At 38.3% G+C, this 13,934-nt stretch overlaps 1 protein-coding gene across 1 annotated transcript in view; it reads left to right on the forward strand.

Moving 5' to 3' along the window:
• The window catches only part of LOC126355264 (chaplin-A-like), a 79,257-nt gene that overhangs the window by 50,723 nt on the left and 14,600 nt on the right, over window positions 1-13,934 (forward strand). The window contains exons 9-10 of the mRNA XM_050005552.1: window positions 6,726-6,762; window positions 10,022-10,059. Of these exons, the coding sequence (XP_049861509.1) occupies window positions 6,726-6,762; window positions 10,022-10,059 (75 nt within the window). The remainder of the gene's footprint in view (window positions 1-6,725; window positions 6,763-10,021; window positions 10,060-13,934) is intronic.

Below are 13,934 nucleotides of genomic sequence, written 5' to 3' on the forward strand. Positions count from 1 at the left end.
AGTCACACTTCTTGCTATTATCATAGCCAGACAAACTTAAAAAAAATCTTCTTTCGATATTTGTGTGGCTATTTAATAGATATCTTGTGATTTTCATAGAGAGATCATCTTGTCTCTGGGTGTGAAGATTTTAACACATGTAGCTTAGTAATTCAATAAAACTAACTTCATGTTTGGTATCTCATGTATCACAGATTGTGCTGAGTGAAGTAAAAGTAAGGGTGTAGCTACTTTTGTTTTTTGGGATTTGCTTCCAGTAATATTCAGGTAGGTCTCTGATACATGAAATAGAATCAAGTGATAAATATTTGGATGATCATCCAAATCTTGTACTGATTTATGTTTGCTGATAGGTGTCCCTCCTGCAATGATTATACGATCAATGTGCATGCTGTATGTCATATGAATTTGACTATATAGTGTCTGCCACAAGGAGTGAAACTCTGAGGGCAAGGGCCCAATTCACATTAACCTATGCTGCCATAGATATTGCAAACATATCTCAAATGTGATGACAATGTGTCTAATTAATCCAAAGAAATTAAAAATGTTTTATGTGTCACAGAGTAGTGTGTGTTTAGTGAAGCTGCAGATACTAGGTGTTGCTTTGACATTGTTTACAATTTTTGAATGATCATAAGCTGGATGCTAGAATAAACCAGGTGTTCTAATATCCTCATCATTACCAAGCAGTAAAAGTAGTTGTGTTTCATGCTCCACAGAGGGGATATTTTTGAATAGTTTGGCACTGTTGTTGTACCATTTCCATAGTGAAGATCAACTTCTGATCAATATCATCATGAGATCTTGTTGGAGCTGAATTTCAACCCTTACTGTATCACAAACTGAGATAAAGTGGTCCATACTGAAGTGATTACTGAGAATGTTTGCTGCCTCACTCTGCTCACTCTCTTCATGAGCTAATTATAACAGACACAGTGCTGCAAGGAAGGGGGCACAAGTCATTTTTTATGTGATTGTCTTTCGTTGGTATTCCTGAAGTGGTGCAAATCTATCACTCCTCCACAATATTCATCGGCATGCAATATTAAATGGCATCTGTCATAACTACTATTACCATATGTCTTAAATCTTCATACTTCCTTATAAACTCTGTGTAGCTTTCCACAAACTTTGATTGTCTTGCAAGTTTCTGTTCAGTTTAATAGAGTAATCTTGCTGTATTGTGGAAAGAATTGAATAACAAACTCAGCTCTTCCTGAAATGGAAGATGAACAATGAATCTGTCTGTTGAATCTTCAGTTGTGTGTTCCAGGATGGGTGAGTCACATTGCTGCTCTTCTTACATAATTAAGACATTGATACCTCACAACTAGGTTTGGAACAGCTTTAAGTAAAAGAAATGGAATGTGGACTCGCATATTTTGTAACTTGTTATTTTATGTAATACACTTTCTTATTTACAACATTATTATTATTATTATTATTATTATTATTATTATTACAAATTAATAGCTTACTTAAAGTCACGATATTCACAGTTGAAACTTGAACAGGCTTAATTAATTAGAAGCCATATTTTGTCAGTTGTACCATTCCAAACAGGGCATGAAATTTGAAGTACACGGGTCACAAAACAAGGAAACGTCGCAGCAGTTGGGCAGGTTAAACAAAAATATTATGAGTTAAATGATTTACAATGACAGACATTAAATGTGCTAAGAACTTGCTGCTTTTGTAACTATTACACAACTGAATAACATTCATACAAACACAGGAAGATTTGCAAGTCACATCACTTATTGTTGCTGTTGGAAGGTCCCTCAGCAATGTTTAACACACAACAAAAAGAAAGAATAACCCTTAAGCAGTAACCTGTACATTGCAGACAAACATGAAAAATTGCCTTTAATAAATAAACATTCGTCCCAAATTCAGAATAAGCTGAGAACTACAGCAGAGCTACCACAGTCAACAAGGAGCAAACAGCCAAATTCCCCAAGTGGGGTTAATTAATGACTATTCACTGAGGTAACGATTGACAGTTTATACTGATAGCTAACAGGGTTTAAACTAAACGTGTTGAGAATTAGGATTAAGAATGCTAGGTTTAAGCAAGTAGTTAAAGGCATAATGAGGAGGAACCTCAGGCTTAGGAAATATGCCTTAATCTCCTGATTTCAATAAATCAATAAAATAATAGCAGATTACTGGTTCCTGCCCCACTTCCTTCGAGGCCCCACAGTTTGACTGGTAGGGGCAGCATACTGCCAGTCAATCTGGGTGCCACGTGATGACAGAAGTGCTGCCATGGCCAAATGCAAACATACCTCTGCTCTGTGTTCAGGGAATAGCAACATGTCATTTCCCGCTGACACACATCAATGGGAACAGTGGTCTGCACAAATAAAGCTTCACACAATAAGGGCCAGGAAGTAGAAAATGTGAATGCTTGGCACAACTGACTAGAGATACAAATTAACACTCCTTAAAATTTGTATTATTCAGAAGCAAAAATTTAAGCACGTCCTGATACATTAGCTCAAGTGTACACATGTACCGAGGTTGCTTTGCCTCTGACACAGATTGTGTTGGAGTAGATTCCCATCATGACTTAAAACACGGAATACTCTTACACTTGCATGATGCATGACCCAGAACACAAATTGCAATTAATAACATTTACTGATGATCATGCACTGAATCACTCATAGGTGCATTATTATTACAGATGCAATTCTAGATAACACAGATATGACCTTACTCAAATATAACAAAACAACTCAAAACTTGACTCAGTTGTGAAGGAGCAGTGACTATGCAGGATTTTAGCCAGGGTATTATTGCATCCTACCCCCACTTGTGATCATCAAGGAGCGATAAAATTTAAGCTTGTAGAGTAAGCCAGTAACTTGCGAAGCAGGTTGTGTGCAATGTCCGTATGTCTTCTTGCATGGCACCGCTGTTGGTCCTCATGTGATCTGGTCCATTTTTCTCTCACTGACTCGACCTTCAGTGGTATCTTTTGTCCTGCACTGGATAGTGGGAGTCCCCCAAAAGTAACAAATTGCCAGCCATATGCACTCCAGCCAACTGTTCTCCAGGCCCCACCAAACGGACACACATGCACAATCACACGTGTGCTTTGATCAAAGATCTTAGCTTGCAACTTGCAATCTAATCAATATCAGCAACCTAAGTAGTTAGTGATGCCAGTGGAATACAGTACCACCAAGATTTGAGATACTGTGGCTCAGACTTGATTTCATCCTTCTGTCCTTCAGTTTCTTCAAGAAAGTCAGTGTAAGTCTTCACAGAGCATAACACAAATGGCTACCTTGACAAAGTTTTGTGTTCTACCATTTGATACTGCTTTGACACACATAACCCAACACAGTTCTCTCTCTTGAAGCACAGGATGATCAGTTCCTATGGAGAGAGTCCTTGCCTTATGAATGTACACACAAACTTGTGATCCCAGCAACATGTCCATCTTGACAGGTGACCAAATTTCTGGATCAACAAGTTATATACTCATCAAATCCAACACAATGTGATTGAGATGAGATGTCAGTTATCTTCAGCAACATTAAACACACAGAAGGTAAAATGAAGACTTTTATACACGAGTCAATTTGAATGAAGATGCACTGTTTTGTTTCTGGTTTGATTCCATCTGTTCCTTGAATGTGTGCTCTACTTTGCCATTTGTGAAGTCAGAGGCACTGTGCACATGGTTGAGATATAAATCATGTCTGCAAGTCAGAAACTGAGAGAGCATAAGTTTTTCATGTGCCACTGCTATCTTTTAACCATATTGTCACTGTTGTAAGCAATACTTGTTTGCCAGGGATGATTTAGGTGAGCAATAACACAATGCAGGTGATGAATGTATACCATTGTGTTTGTATTTTGTCACTAGGACAGTCCCCTACCTTTTTCCATTTTGTGTGTTTTATTTCTGTGTGGTGTGATTTTTGACAAGCATGACAGCATACAGATGTGCAACTAGAAGCCCTGCAAACACGCTTTAAGCAATTAAGCAAACCATTTGTTGGGCATCAGAATAGGTTTGTGTTCACTACATGTGGCTTGCCTGAATTTTCTGCACTTCTGCAAAGTATGAGGCAAGTGGCACATGACAAATGCAGCACTATCAGGGACTAGATCAATTTCAAATGCGCAAAGTGCTTGGTATTGCAGGAAGTCTGCTGTTTGTTCCCATATGTGCTGTGCCATGTAGGTCTGTATCCTTCTTGATTTCAGATTTGCATTTATTTTACAGAAAAACCTACCTCTCTCCTAATGTCAGAAAGCTTTTGAACTCCGATGCAATTTAAATTCTGTTCTCACAGACTGGTCAACATTTTCTACAAATACGTGAGATATAGTCATGTCTTGCAAGGATTAATTTAGTTGTAATGCCATCAGCACATGAACATTGCTTGAAGTAGTCCAAGTATCTATGGTAAGAAACCAAGTGACCATTTGTCATTTGCTATCATCAGACTGCAAGAATAATTCGAATTATTCCAATCACAAAGAAAACAGGTTATGACAGGTGTGAAAAATTACTGAACTATCTTTTAAATAAGTCATGCTGGAAAATAATAATGCGAATTCTTTACAGACAAATGGAAAATCTGGTAGAAACAGACCTCAGGGAAGATCAGTTTCGATTCCGTACAAATATTGGAACACATGAGGTTATACTGATTCTATGGCTTACCTTAGAAGCTAGATTAAGGAAAGGCAAACCTACGTTTCTAGCATTTGTAGACTTATATGAAGCTTTTGACAATGTTGACTGGAATACTCTTTCAAATTCTGCAGTGTTACTCAATCTGTATTTTGAGCAAGCAGTAAAGGAAACAAAAGAAAGGTTTGGAGTAGGTATTAAAATCCATGGAGAAGAAATAAAAAATTTGAGGTCTGCTGATGACATTGTAGTTTATTCAGAGACAGCAAAGGACTTGGAAAAGCAGTTGAACGGAATGGACAGTGTGTTGAAAGGAGGATATAAGACAACCATCAACAAAAGCAAAACAAGGATAATGGAATGTAGTAGAATTAAGTCAGGTGACATTGAGGGAATTAGATTAGGAAATGAAATACTTAAAGTAGTAAAGGAGTTTTGCTATTTAGGGAGCAAAATAACTGATGATGGTCGAAGTAGAGAGGATACAAAATGTATACTGGCAATGGCAAGTAAAGTGTTTCTCAACAAGAGAAATTTGCTAACATCGAGTATAGATTTAAGTGTCAGGAAGTTGTTTCTGAAAGTATTTGTATGGAGTGTAGCCATGTAATGAAGTGAAACGTGGGTGATAAATAGTTCAGACAAGAGATTAGAAGCTTTCCAAATGTGGTGCTAAGAAGGATGCTGATGATTAGATGGGTAGATCACATAACTAATGAAGAGGTATTGAATAGAACTGGGGAGAAGAGGAGATTGTGGCACAACTTGACTAGAAGATGGGATTGGTTGGTAGGCATCTTCCGAGGCATCAAGAGATCACCAATTTAGTATTGGAAGGCAGTGTTAAGGGTAAAAATCGTAGAGGGAGACCAAGAGATGAATACATGAAGCAAATTCAGAAGGATGTAGGTTGCAGTAAGTACTGGGATATGAAGATTGCACAGGATAGAATAGGATGGAGAGCTGCATCAAACCAGTCTTAGGACTGAAGACAACAACAACAACATCCATTTTCTGATTCCTACGCCACCTTTGTGCACACCCACAAGGAAGCTTTCTAAGGATGACAAGAATTTCAGTGGTCCCTGGCACCCTTCGAGAAACATTATTTCCCCAGTTGTGGTGCCCAGGTAGAATATCTTACAAATGTAATGATTACTGTGACACAATGTTCCATTCTTGCACTTCATCTTTACTGCGCCATGTCACATTCACTCGATTGACTGAGCCATTTAGTGACTCATCTCACATGCAGAGATGTGCTCTCCATGTTTTTAACCATCATTCTATGATGGTAAATTGCATTCATTATAAACAGTTGCACACACAGTGTCATCGAACTCTTAAGGATAGCAAAAAGCTGGCTTTATATAATGTAATAGTTCTTTTAACAATTTCACTCTCTCTTGTGTGTGTGAACCTCAAATGGCTCTCTGGGACCAAGATCAACTCGCAAATTCCTGTCCGAGTAGCAGCAGATGTAGTCATGATGGACCCTATCACTATCTCTATGAGCTGTGATTTTATAATGGTCTGTTATACATTTCCCCTTCCACTATCCTTTGGACTACTACACCAGGCCATTGTGAGGGGTGTTTGATCCAGCAAACTATGCTGTACTTCTATTTTGGTCACTGGCAGTATCGTTACACCAGCCTTCAAACATCTAGCAACTATGGTCTGCTTTCCCATTCTGTTGACTTGTGTTTTGTGGGCACCTTGTCCTACTCTGTGACAGTGGCTGTATGTAGCAGCTGGAATTCAGACCGTTAAGCTCAATTAAAACTCAAATATTTTGTGATTCTTAACTTGGATCATTATGCAGCTTTATCAGTCTCACATTAATAGAATTTCATATCCATATACTTGTCACTGCACCTGATTCCTAATCGCTATCAATATTTAATTTGCCAACTCATTAACAATTACAAGGGCATGTGCAGTGGGATGACATACCACTGGCACATTTAAGGTATTTGATTTACACTTAAATTAAGTTGATGTAAGGTTATTCATATTATTATTATTATTATTATTATTATTATTATTATTTTTTCTTTTGCAGGATCCACAAGAGGTGCAAGCAGAAGAGGTAGTAGCAGGTGAGATTTTCACTTTCTTCAGTAGCTTAATTACATGTTAAAGTAATCACTTTAATGTTATCTTGTGTGGCACAGTTTTTCATAATTTTCTTTGACATTAATTCTTCATTGATTGTGTGCTAAAGCATATCAGTGAAACAGTTGTTCAGAATTTTATGCTAGAACCTGACACTGGATATTAATTACCTAGTACATAATTCATACTGAAAATTGGCAGTGCCATTGTAACTACAAGTGATTGGTCACAAAGGTGCAGTTGTGTTTGAAAAGTGTACTGTGGTAGATTGTGAGGAAAACGTGATCAAAGAGGAAGAAGACAAATATTTAAGTAGTAAATTGACATTTAAAAAATAAGTCATTGTAAAGGCAAGCTCACATTACTAATTGGCACACTACAACAAGTAGTAATGTTTAGATCACAGTCCCCTTATTCTGTAGTCATGGCTCATACTAAAATCATCATCTTGAGAGAAATATTTTTAAGTATACAACGATTGCTCAGCATAGTTGAGCATCTTAAAGAGGAAAATTGACAAAGTTATTGGGGACCAGATCAAGTTAACCACATTCATGGCTAGTGATTTGAAACCTCATCATTATGTCTTCATATGAGGACTACTGTCCTTGTAATCCTTCTTCTTTCCCAAAGCAGTATTTTGCCATCTGTCTGATGTGTGAAATAGCCTGACACATCTGAGTGCCACAGTTACCCATCACCTGCAAAGAGGCTAATTGACTACCAAATGACAGCATGCTACAGAGTACAAGGTCCCTGATATGTTGGTAGCACCAAAACATGTGTACTGCATTCTCTAGGTCATCTCCAGTCCTACAAACTGCACACCCATACCAGCTTTCTTAATTTGAACATGTGTTATTCCCTCTTAACTCATCCTTAACTTCCACAAAACTCATTCAAGCTGGTAGTCGCTACTCCTATGCTGCCCTGCAGTAGCATGATGGTAACCTGGCTGTGTGTGAGCATGTGTTGTGTGGTAAGGTGAGGGGGGGGGGGGGGGTTGGGGGGAGTGTTAGCAGTTAAGGAGAATATTGAAGACTCCGTGCAATGGCAGAATGGGGGCTGAGCAGTGCTGCAGTGCTGGAATAGGAAGATATGGATGAATGAGAAACATCACTAACTAAGTTGGAGTCCAGAAGGGTCACAGAAACATAGAATATGATGCAAGGAGGGTTCCCACCTTCACCTTCATTTGTCTGTTTCTCACCGATTCAGACCCTTTCCTGTCTCAATAGGAGAAATATTATCTCATATGTGGAGAGAATGGCTGATAATAAGTATCCAATGATAATGTATGTACAGTATCACTTTTCCTTTGTTTATAAAATATTTCCCATTAAGATTTTCCCTACAGTCTGTTCCTAAGCCAATCTATTTGTATTCCTGCTTCAACTCTCTACAGGGAATCCAGGAGGCAACTGCCATGTGCAACCCACACTCATAATCCCATGTCCCACCTAGTTTGCTCAGGTAGCCATACCGTTGTAACTTCGTTGCAAAAAAGAAGGCACATGATAATGTTGTGCAAGTGAAGCAGCTTCCTAGTGCAAGCAACACAAAAATAGTTCTGATATGCTCTGAGGTTATAACTAATGTGGGAATCATTCTTCAAGGTGTTAGGTGAGCACTGCAAGTTGCACTAGTGGTGTCCTAGTATCCAATGTTGTTGTTGTGCTCAGAGGAAAAGTTGTCTATAACAGCACCAAAAATGTGACAACTGACATCCTCATGGAGTGCCATCCAGGAGGCACAGACCTGGAAGAATAATGCCGGAATCGGGCAACATCATCATTGAAGGAGGATAGTGACGTGGAATGACACGGAGATGAAGGCTACTGACGGGAACACAAGACACTGGTAATAAGTTTCCAGAAACAAAGAAGTAATGTAAATAGCACAAGAAGAGAGATGTTCCTTAGTAGACAAGGGGAATAGAGCTTCATTGCAACACATTTTGTGTGTAACAGCATGAAACAGGTTTCTAGTGAAGGCAAGGTAGAGAATGCCCTGATGCACAAAAAAGATATTTGCTACTATGAGAACTATTCCTTTACTCTCCATTTTAGCACTCTGTCTGTAAAAACTGAGAAGCACTGCTGTAGGCACCTAAAGTGTAGGTTGCACTGGCGATGTCAATATTGAGGGCTGCATTCTTATTTGTATAGTCATGGCACTCTGAAGTTATAGTTGATGTAGAGTTTGTGACCTGGGTGGGCTGGTAAGACCTTGTGCAGTGATCTATGAAGGCTGTGCATTGCAGGAGTACTGGAAAATTGTCCAGTGTTATGGGCCTCTGTACAGAAACTATGCAGTGTCTGTCATGGGAAAGATGAGCTATACTGAGTTCGTTTCAAGCCTCTTAATATGCCAGCAACAGAGAGCCCTCTGTTGAATTTCACAAGACAGAATTGTAAGGAACCATCCAGATGGTACACCGCCCATGTCCACCTAATTCCTGTTATGTCTCCTGCTCCATCCTGTTGCCATACCCATCAAAGCTCTTCCCACCTCACCCCTGTGAAGAAAGCACCTGAGAAGTACCCCACATCATCTTCCATGCCTTCTTGTGGCTATATCTACCCATCTGTAAATAAAGAAAGAAGGGTTGCATTGCATTTGTTTGATGTGGCAGTTTGACTGCACGAACATCAAAAATGTGGTAAGTGATCAAAATTTTTGGTATTACTTTGTGTGAGGTATTCCTGAGAAAAATTCATGATAATTTGAAATTGGGGGTGAAGTATCCTGCAAGTCACTAAGTGCTCTTATTGTCAACTTCTTGATGAATATAATGTTGGCAATGCCTGCAATGAGTGCGGCTGCATATCCAGTCATATACACTGTTCCTACCTGTTACACTTGCCACAGTGAGTTAATCCTGCTAAATAAAGTTGTTTGTTTCAATAAGCACATTACTACAGGATTGTAAAATTTTGACCTTAATTATGTGAAATGTTGACAGTAAAATTTGTTTGCACTATGCAGTCTTCAGACAGTAGCCACCAACTGGAATAAAGTTTTGGCTTTATGGAACTCGGTTAGTAATGTTCACTGCTGTACATAATTATGTAGATCTGATGCTCAGTTATTCACTGATCAGTAAGCACTCTAAAAGATTGAAATAATTCTGTTCTTTATCATGTCATACTGTAACATTCTTAGTTAATCACCTATTTTTTTTTTACCTTTGCAGATAAAGTAGTTTTTATATTAACACACAATTTCTTTTCTCGCAATCAGGGCCTGTCGAGGAGCAAGTTCCACCTCCTACTGCTCAGGTGAGTGAAACTAGAGGGTAGCACCTGTGAGACTGTCAGAGCATGGGTGAGTTTCACCAGTAGCGAAACAAGTTTGGTTTTGTGTCACACAGTTTCCTGCCCTCCTCCTAGAGTGCTCACTAATTTCATCAGCCAAGGGTTTTCATCCCTTGTGTGTGCTGCCCTTCGCAACCTCATTTTAATTAATCAACTCCTTTCTATGTATCCTATTCATCTCCACTTTCTTTCTCATTGTTTTTTTGCACTCCACTCCACTCCTTCCTGGCCCCTACAACATATGCAACTTTGTTTACACTGATTACCAAAATGTTATCTCAAATAAATTGTCAAGATAAAATTGTGTACTGAAGAATCCAAAAACTTTCTCAAACAATACTTTCATACTGGCTAATGACAGCTCACCTTCAGGTTTTTCTCCTGATACAATGACAGTTGCCACTGTGCTTACAGATCTATGGGCTAGGTACATCACTGAACAGGAATGGGGTAGCAAGGAATAAACCAAAAATCAGCAGGTACGGTGAAGCCTAATAGTGCAACTATCGTTTTCCCACTCTGTAGAAATTCTTCATAAATTTGCAACAGAGTTCATCCACAAGAGAAAAAAATTCCTGAAGTAAATAAAAGTTTAAATCAACTGTATGAAGTAAAATATAACTTTATTGCTGCAGCCATTGTTCATCGGTCCTATAGACATTGTGAAACATGTAACTTTCGCCAAGTTTTAGGTTACACAGCAGTAGATATGATAACTAATTTGTGTAAAATATTTAGTTATTGCAACTACACAAGACGTACATTCCTACATTGATAGTAGTCACACTTCTTGCTATTATCATAGCCAGACAAACTTAAAAAAAATCTTCTTTCGATATTTGTGTGGCTATTTAATAGATATCTTGTGATTTTCATAGAGAGATCATCTTGTCTCTGGGTGTGAAGATTTTAACACATGTAGCTTAGTAATTCAATAAAACTAACTTCATGTTTGGTATCTCATGTATCACAGATTGTGCTGAGTGAAGTAAAAGTAAGGGTGTAGCTACTTTTGTTTTTTGGGATTTGCTTCCAGTAATATTCAGGTAGGTCTCTGATACATGAAATAGAATCAAGTGATAAATATTTGGATGATCATCCAAATCTTGTACTGATTTATGTTTGCTGATAGGTGTCCCTCCTGCAATGATTATACGATCAATGTGCATGCTGTATGTCATATGAATTTGACTATATAGTGTCTGCCACAAGGAGTGAAACTCTGAGGGCAAGGGCCCAATTCACATTAACCTATGCTGCCATAGATATTGCAAACATATCTCAAATGTGATGACAATGTGTCTAATTAATCCAAAGAAATTAAAAATGTTTTATGTGTCACAGAGTAGTGTGTGTTTAGTGAAGCTGCAGATACTAGGTGTTGCTTTGACATTGTTTACAATTTTTGAATGATCATAAGCTGGATGCTAGAATAAACCAGGTGTTCTAATATCCTCATCATTACCAAGCAGTAAAAGTAGTTGTGTTTCATGCTCCACAGAGGGGATATTTTTGAATAGTTTGGCACTGTTGTTGTACCATTTCCATAGTGAAGATCAACTTCTGATCAATATCATCATGAGATCTTGTTGGAGCTGAATTTCAACCCTTACTGTATCACAAACTGAGATAAAGTGGTCCATACTGAAGTGATTACTGAGAATGTTTGCTGCCTCACTCTGCTCACTCTCTTCATGAGCTAATTATAACAGACACAGTGCTGCAAGGAAGGGGGCACAAGTCATTTTTTATGTGATTGTCTTTCGTTGGTATTCCTGAAGTGGTGCAAATCTATCACTCCTCCACAATATTCATCGGCATGCAATATTAAATGGCATCTGTCATAACTACTATTACCATATGTCTTAAATCTTCATACTTCCTTATAAACTCTGTGTAGCTTTCCACAAACTTTGATTGTCTTGCAAGTTTCTGTTCAGTTTAATAGAGTAATCTTGCTGTATTGTGGAAAGAATTGAATAACAAACTCAGCTCTTCCTGAAATGGAAGATGAACAATGAATCTGTCTGTTGAATCTTCAGTTGTGTGTTCCAGGATGGGTGAGTCACATTGCTGCTCTTCTTACATAATTAAGACATTGATACCTCACAACTAGGTTTGGAACAGCTTTAAGTAAAAGAAATGGAATGTGGACTCGCATATTTTGTAACTTGTTATTTTATGTAATACACTTTCTTATTTACAACATTATTATTATTATTATTATTATTATTATTATTACAAATTAATAGCTTACTTAAAGTCACGATATTCACAGTTGAAACTTGAACAGGCTTAATTAATTAGAAGCCATATTTTGTCAGTTGTACCATTCCAAACAGGGCATGAAATTTGAAGTACACGGGTCACAAAACAAGGAAACGTCGCAGCAGTTGGGCAGGTTAAACAAAAATATTATGAGTTAAATGATTTACAATGACAGACATTAAATGTGCTAAGAACTTGCTGCTTTTGTAACTATTACACAACTGAATAACATTCATACAAACACAGGAAGATTTGCAAGTCACATCACTTATTGTTGCTGTTGGAAGGTCCCTCAGCAATGTTTAACACACAACAAAAAGAAAGAATAACCCTTAAGCAGTAACCTGTACATTGCAGACAAACATGAAAAATTGCCTTTAATAAATAAACATTCGTCCCAAATTCAGAATAAGCTGAGAACTACAGCAGAGCTACCACAGTCAACAAGGAGCAAACAGCCAAATTCCCCAAGTGGGGTTAATTAATGACTATTCACTGAGGTAACGATTGACAGTTTATACTGATAGCTAACAGGGTTTAAACTAAACGTGTTGAGAATTAGGATTAAGAATGCTAGGTTTAAGCAAGTAGTTAAAGGCATAATGAGGAGGAACCTCAGGCTTAGGAAATATGCCTTAATCTCCTGATTTCAATAAATCAATAAAATAATAGCAGATTACTGGTTCCTGCCCCACTTCCTTCGAGGCCCCACAGTTTGACTGGTAGGGGCAGCATACTGCCAGTCAATCTGGGTGCCACGTGATGACAGAAGTGCTGCCATGGCCAAATGCAAACATACCTCTGCTCTGTGTTCAGGGAATAGCAACATGTCATTTCCCGCTGACACACATCAATGGGAACAGTGGTCTGCACAAATAAAGCTTCACACAATAAGGGCCAGGAAGTAGAAAATGTGAATGCTTGGCACAACTGACTAGAGATACAAATTAACACTCCTTAAAATTTGTATTATTCAGAAGCAAAAATTTAAGCACGTCCTGATACATTAGCTCAAGTGTACACATGTACCGAGGTTGCTTTGCCTCTGACACAGATTGTGTTGGAGTAGATTCCCATCATGACTTAAAACACGGAATACTCTTACACTTGCATGATGCATGACCCAGAACACAAATTGCAATTAATAACATTTACTGATGATCATGCACTGAATCACTCATAGGTGCATTATTATTACAGATGCAATTCTAGATAACACAGATATGACCTTACTCAAATATAACAAAACAACTCAAAACTTGACTCAGTTGTGAAGGAGCAGTGACTATGCAGGATTTTAGCCAGGGTATTATTGCATCCTACCCCCACTTGTGATCATCAAGGAGCGATAAAATTTAAGCTTGTAGAGTAAGCCAGTAACTTGCGAAGCAGGTTGTGTGCAATGTCCGTATGTCTTCTTGCATGGCACCGCTGTTGGTCCTCATGTGATCTGGTCCATTTTTCTCTCACTGACTCGACCTTCAGTGGTATCTTTTGTCCTGCACTGGATAGTGGGAGTCCCCCAAAAGTAACAAATTGCCAGCCATATGCACTCCAGCCAACTGTTCTCC

This window comes from Schistocerca gregaria, chromosome 3, assembly GCF_023897955.1.
Source record: "Schistocerca gregaria isolate iqSchGreg1 chromosome 3, iqSchGreg1.2, whole genome shotgun sequence".
Taxonomy (NCBI): domain Eukaryota; kingdom Metazoa; phylum Arthropoda; class Insecta; order Orthoptera; family Acrididae; genus Schistocerca; species Schistocerca gregaria.